The sequence below is a fragment of the Notothenia rossii genome (assembly GCF_949606895.1).
Source record: "Notothenia rossii genome assembly, chromosome: 2".
In the NCBI taxonomy this organism is placed as follows: domain Eukaryota; kingdom Metazoa; phylum Chordata; class Actinopteri; order Perciformes; family Nototheniidae; genus Notothenia; species Notothenia rossii.
The window spans coordinates 76,488,623-76,496,081 of NC_136904.1; the positions used below are offsets into that span (position 1 = coordinate 76,488,623).

General features: G+C 38.5%; 1 protein-coding gene across 1 annotated transcript in view; it reads right to left on the bottom strand.

Annotated features, from left to right (window-relative positions):
- The window catches only part of erbb4b (erb-b2 receptor tyrosine kinase 4b), a 309,188-nt gene that overhangs the window by 94,957 nt on the left and 206,772 nt on the right, over positions 1–7,459 (bottom strand). Inside the window, exons 4-5 of the mRNA XM_079665758.1 lie at positions 6,453–6,652; positions 758–890 (exon numbers count right to left, since the gene is read on the bottom strand). Of these exons, the coding sequence (XP_079521884.1) occupies positions 758–890; positions 6,453–6,652 (333 nt within the window). The remainder of the gene's footprint in view (positions 1–757; positions 891–6,452; positions 6,653–7,459) is intronic.

The following is a 7,459-nucleotide window of genomic DNA, read 5'->3' on the forward strand; positions in this document are numbered from 1 at the left end:
AACCAAAAAGCACTTAAACTAAATGTTTTCTTGACTCGCAGTGAGTTTCTGAGCTGAAAAGTACATGTTTGATTGGGTTTTCTTGCAGCAAAAGTCGATTAGATTTCCTCTTGGCAGTGACACAATGCTACATTTTCTAGGTGAGATGAAGTACACACAGTTTGCTCCAACCACGTCCATCACTCACTGGTTGCAAAAGACACTTTACTTTATTTTTGCAACAACTGCAAGGTTTGTAATTGAAAATACATTGTGTTGCAGAGGGACAGTGAGGAAAGGCGGTGGACATGTTGATCTATAAGGCTATTTATTTTTGAATTGACCTATGGTGTTATGTGGAGAGTTGGAGTGATATTACAGCTACTCATATTGAGTCTCTAAAAGTGTTTACTGAAAGGTACGTCTGCTTGTATCAATCCAAGGTGAGCTGACGTTTTTTTTTAATTGCACAGTAGTCAGACAGACCTGAAATAAACCAGACTGTGCACTGACAAACTTGGCAATTCTGTCACCACAGAGAAGAACAACTTTTGTAATTCAGTTTGAACAATTTCAGAAAAAGCAGAATGAAAGCTTGCAGTGTGGTGTGCTTTATTTTGTGAGTATCACTAAGATGACGTAATACACAAGATGAAGGTTGCATTAAGTATTTGTGTGGGTGAACCTAACATGTTACTTGTACTTGAGGACAAACACAAGAACATACACTTTAATATAACAATAAGGGGTGTACGTGTATATGCACACTGTAACTCACCCTTCATAAAGGTTGCAGTTTTTCACACAGGTTCGTCCACGGCTGAAGAATCTGCAGGCGAGGCACTGATCTGGGCCAGGACCCCAACAGCCGGCGTCAGAACACAGCGGGTTACACACCATGCGCTCCTTAGCTGCTCAATGCACACATAAGCACAAAGAAACCAGTGTAAACACAAAGAAATTACATTCATGTAGAAGCAGTTGTGCATTGCTGACTCGGTGCAGATGCAGAGAGTAAACCGCAATTTGGCTCCAATTAGCCAGATATAAAATCATCCAAAATAGTCATATTATTTATGAAGAGGAACAGGGCTAGATGAAATAAAGCATGCAATTTGCGAGGGTTTATTTTCGCATTAAATATCTCTGCCTCTAGAGAGCAGCTCCTAATTTGCGGTGGTCTATAAAAGGTGTGTTTTTCTGGGTACGACTTTCCTTAACAATGGCAGGGATAATTGCAGAAAGACGGTGTAATAGGTGTAGGGCTCAGCGACACTGCTTTTTTTATGCAGTGAATAAAAAAGTGTCAAACGATATGTATCCAGCTGTCCCAAATAATTACCCTCATGGATGAACTTAAAGAAGACCAAGTTCCTGAAACAAAATGCTCTCATTTGATCGCCAAAACAGTTACACTTTTTAAAACATTAATGATCTCTGTTCAGTCTATGGACTTTGATGGCTGTCCAATGTGAGCAAACTGTATATTCTGTGTTGAACCTATGCATAGTGTGTGTGAAGGACTGTGAGATATGGCAGATAGCCATGAAGTACACTTCATTATAAAAATGCTAAGTTAACAGTGACAAAGCACTATTGGAAACTAGCAAGCACCTGCAGCTGCCATGCAGACATTTTTATTTAACTTGGACTTATAGAAAGGAAGCTGAAAATCTATTTATAACCTAATTTAAAGGCTTTAATTTAAAAAACAGCCCTAACAGCTCTTACTCTTTTTTGTTGTTGTCAAAAGGCTTGAATATATTGAATATTAGAAATTCTATTTGATTAGTCCAATGACATCAGTATCTGCTTTCAACAACCAAATCCATAGCACCACATATACAGTAGAAACAAATAACTTGTTGCAAAGTCATGTGAAGTTTTTACAAAAATCAACACTTTTGATTTTCAAAAAGACAAGCATTAAAAGTACCCACTCACAGCGAACATCCTATGCTGCTCTCGCTGTTTCTGCCTCACAGTTTCTCATATAGTTCCAACAGACTCCATTACAACAGGCCTCTCCCTTTCTCTCTCTCACCCGTTCTCGTTCAGCTCCGTTTCCACAAAGGTTGCTACATCTGAGAGCATTACAGTGACAACATGAGTGTTCAAGTAACGTGGTGACAGCACTGCACATACACTCAGAACTTTTACCATCCCATCTACGTCTCACATTATTTCCCACTTGTCGGGATTTTTTAAAAACATCCTCTCTTCTCTTCTCCTTTCCTCTCCTCTCCTCTTCATCTTTGAATAGATGGATTAAAAAAAAGCTGTTTTCAAGGTCCTGGACACATGTGAGCAAGGGGCCATGCCTCAGAGTCAGCAATATCCATGTTTAGAATAATTAAAAAAAGGGAGACAAAAAGATTCAGAGACATGGAGAAAAAAGTGTTTCTTAGAGAGCAGAAGATGAAAGCGTTGCCTTGAACAAGAGAACAAGAAAACACCTCAGCCTCCAGCACTCTAGGTAAACTGACCAAGCAGAAGAAAGAAGGGGAGATGGGTGATGTAAAAAAGTGAATAGACAAGGGAAGAGGAAGCGTTGGATGGCTTTTATAGGAAACAGCAGCTGCAAGATCAAAAGAATACCAACTTCAGATGTTGCTGATATGGTTGGAAAACAACAGCCCATGAGGCTTGTGCTGTCAGGTGCCTTTAAGTCTCAGGGGAGACAACTGGATAACATGATATGATGATGATGAAGTATCTCGCTCTCACTAAAGAGTGTATGCTACCTTGGAAATGATCCTTGATCCTATGCAACATGCAGTTGGGAGCGTTTTGAACTACATGGTATACACTAAAATGGTAGGTTTCTTCAACTACATTTTGCATAAAATTACGAAACTGCATGATTGCGCCTCCTGTATACTTGATATTTTGATAATGCTTTTGCAGTAGGATATTTTATACATACAGTGAAATGTATGGAGTGACCATTACAATCGTTCACCTAAGGGATGCAATGGATACAATCCCTGCTAGAGCATGTTGCCAAAATGTGCTCATGTGATCACACCTTTTATTTTGAAAGTGAACTACATTGGTTTTCATCAGCTGCAGTATGCTCACTGATCATTTACCTCAGTTTTGCTCCAAGCTAGGATCGTTTGTTTTATAGAGCACCAGTTTGCTTCCAATAGGCCTGTTCTACAACAAACATTCCGAATACTCACTGTAGTAAAAGCGCAGGTGTTGCTGATAAAAATAACCATGGCTACAATCTACTTCAAGAGGACTTTGTGTCCTGCTTGCTTAAAGCGCTCCTCCTGAGAAATGGTCTACATAAGAGTAAATGCTATTATGCCACTTGTTGTGATTAGACCTCTGCTAAGTTTGAAGCAACTAAGGACAAAGGTGTAACTTGTCCTACCCCAAAACATGTGTATATAAAGGAGAGGAAGGGAGATGTAACTTAAGAGAAGTCTGAACACAGATAAACCAAATCATCCATGTGGCTTTTTTATGAATATGTAGTATGCATCCTTTGAGACAATACAAATCAAGGTGAGTGTCTTATTTGCAGGGTCCAAACTATACATTTACTCAATAACACTATTGGTTCTACTGATAAAACGTTAAGCTTGACAAAAAAAGTATTTTTTCACCCAAAACTTTTTAGTTCACTTTCCCCGACCTTTAAAGTTGCAAATTATGCTAAATGATCAGTGAAGATCATTTCAAAAACAGGGTGATTTTCATTTAAAGCAGGCAGACTTAAGGAGAGCGCCCTGTCAAAACAGAATCAAAATAATTTTCAGATCCAAGGCTGTCAGCAGAATTACTCAACTCTAGTTTATAAGTCTACAGCCAGACGTGTTTGGTCTTGTTGGGTGAGAAAATATTTAACTTATTTGACAACAAATATCAATTAATCTAAACTATCAACTCAAGCTGATGAAACTTTTGGAAGAGTGTTGAAACCTCTTCAACCTCTGATTATTTTTCAGTTGACCTCTCGCTGGATGCATGAGGCTATCACACCAAGTGAACAGTTTTGTAATCCTGATGTCACTATCTATTGTCAGATAAGTTTTCACAAGGGTGATTGAGTTTATGGCCCATTGATGGAAGTATTGCAATATTTATTTATTTTCAGTATTGAACTTGGACTCTATGGTGACATTGCTGGAAACATGCTGTATTAAATTAAGTAGCGTAGTTCTGCATATGGAAGCCTAACATTATTTGGATGTGCCTGTCAAGAGGCTATGCAACTGCTGGGTGTCATTATGCAGTTTATCAAAAGTACAAAGTTTAATTAAGCCACCTTAAGGAGAAATGTATGCCTGATCAGAATAGTTTTCAGAAGTTGTGCTTAGCACTGCAACGCACACCCATTTTATTTAAATCTGGATTATGTGTCCATCAGATAATCTGAAGCAGGTGGATTCTTTTCCTGAAATATTGTAACTTGTTTTTTGTATAAATATTCAAACTTAATTTACATTTCAACTTTGTGCAAAAAAGGTAGAAATATTTTATTTTTCTCTTACCAGCTGCAAATAGGGTGTTGTGCAAAATCAAACCGGACTGACATCTTAATGATTGCAACTTTTTGTATGATTATATATGAAATACATGAAACTATTCTTAACGCAATAGCACATAGAATTAGCATATAGAAAGTACAACTGTTATCCCTGTTTTCAGGTCTCTCCATTTACCTAAATAATTCTACATCACATCGACATACACTGAATAAATGGCCACAGGCAGTCTTCTCCTCTGTCTCTGCCCCATAAGGGTGTGAGACCTGCCCTTTTCCAGTCCCCTGCTAAGCTCAGTCAAGTTTACACACACACACACACACACACACACACACACACACACACACACACACACACACACACACACACACACACACACACACACACACACACACACACACACACACACACACACACACACACACACACACACACACACACACACACACACACACACACACACACACACACACACACACACACACACACACACACACACACACACACACACACACACACACACACACACACACACACACACACACAGATGCACACATGCAGAGCCATATCAAGGAGAGCAGTGTGTGACTCTTGAGTCTCGCCCAAGTCTTCAAAGTCACTGAAGAGAAAGAGTGTGTGCCCAACACTGAGGAACTGCCCACGGGAACCGCGAAAAGGGGCCAACTCAATAATGCAAATACTGGCTCATTAATGAACACTATACATAAATGAATAATGTCTTACCACTTGTGGCAGTGATAAAATGAAATATCTTCCAGTTTTAGAAACACATTCTTTTTCAGAACTACACGTATTTAGCTAATTATTTTTCTTTTCTGAATGGTTCTGTTGGGAATTATTCCTATTGCGTAATATTTGTTATTGAGTTGTCTTTAGAAATGAGTTAGATAGTGTCCACTCTTCCGACAGACATAAAGTAATAGAAATAACAAGTTAGTTTCTGCTATTATATGTTCAGTGCCTATGCTGCATTCTGAAGGAGCAGAGTGAAGTTATAAAAAGAACAATGATTTCCTCAACCAGAACAAATTATATCAAAGAGCCTTAGCATAAATGGGAGATTTTACTTTCCTTTAAAACCATTGATTTGGAGCATCGATCTAATGGTCAGAGTTGTCTAAAGTTGAATTTGAGTCAGGTTAACAATCCCAAGTTCTGTCAAACTATCAGTGTCTGACTCCGCTGCTAAAGCATACATCTCAAACAGAAAGCAATACAACAGTCAAACAAAAAACACAAAAATGTTCTCAATGGTGCCTGCGGCTTCACAACTGATGTTAAAAGCAAGACTAGAACAAAAAGAATACATCACAGATTAGAGTAGGGATTTCACATTTTATCAACTTTTTTAGGGTTTTAGAGTGTAAGACTCAGAGGGACAAAAATGGGATGGTGAAATAACATTTGAGATCAGTGAAGATTTCAGGCAGCATTGGGTAAAAAACGAACTGGGCTGGTAAACAACATTATGTGTCAGACAAGTCACAGTGGCTCCATTCTTGGAAATGTGGCTTTTTTATCCTGGGAGCACAACAAAAGGTATGTTTTCCTAAATGTACTGTGATGATTCCTGTGTTTGTCATCTACATATATTCAACAGTTACAGCCTCAGGCTAACGTGTCTTATACAGGAGTCATTTGCATTATTAAATATAAGCTTCCCTCCAGATTAAAGTAAACTATGAGATATGTCATGTTGGTGTTTTTAATAACCACAGATGCTTTGCATGTCTTTTAGGGATGGGACGAGATGAGTTAATAATTAGAAAGAGTGGGCTGTGTGTTATAATAGAACAACATGTTAAAGAAATGCTACTACTTTGTACGTCAGACAGTGCGGAATCACCATTGCAGTTAAATCATATGTTTTAGGAAGACAAAGCAAATTGATGAATCTCCCCTTGCTACAGGTTCACTTCTTTGATGTTTGGGAAGGTTTCGGTATGAACTTACAGCACTTCTGTGGGCTTTGGTTGTTTCGGATCAAAACCTTCTGGTTTTCAGCACGGAACAGCCTGGTCCAGTTGACGGTGCTGTAGTAGCAAAGCTGGCTGTTCTCTGCGATGTGGACATTCCCAGCGCTGATCTCTCTCAGGGACTGCAGCTGCAGAGACGTGATGCCCTGCTGCTTCAACACCAGCAGGGAGATCCCACTGAGAGGGGAGAATGGGTGGAGGGGAGGAGGGGAGGGGAGGAGATGGCGAGACAGGAAGAGGAGGAAGATGAGAGGAGCAGGAAGAGATGGGATAAGGTTTAACAGAGAGTGGAAAGGGAAGAGGCAGAGAGGATTTATTTCACAGGTTTTGATCCCTAATTAGATACAAAAAAAAATGTTAAAACAATTTCCTCTGTCATGTTAATCTTTGACCTATTTATGAAGGTTGTAATTTTTTGTAAATAAATGGCTTCATGTCCAACAAAATTCTTTTTTGTGTATAATACCTTTTTAAGGAAAATGTAAAGCTCACTGGAATGATATTATTTAAAACATCTAAAACCCTGTTGTTGATGTCAGGCAGAGATTATGTAATGTAATTAATACAAATGAAAATAATGACCATAAGTAAAGCAACCTAACATGGATCTTACAACCAAACCAATGATTCACTGAACACCCTATATTTGAAACACTAATGCAGAATAGGTGCATATTAATTTATTATAATTCTTATGGGACATGATTAGTGAAACACACCAAGCAACAAGCATGGGCATGGAGCTTGTTTATTTATGTTGCTCAATATATAATTAAAGACAATATCCTAGGATACACTTATTTGAATTGTGAATAATATATAAATAGAAAGTGTGTGCACATTAAAAACACATGTATAACGAGAATGCTATTGCTCTCTCTTCCTATAGCCTATGCAGCCATTTGCAATCTGGATTGGCCTATACATGCTTGAAATCAATCAAGCTTCAATTAAATATGTGCACTAAATATAAAGCCTAAGCAA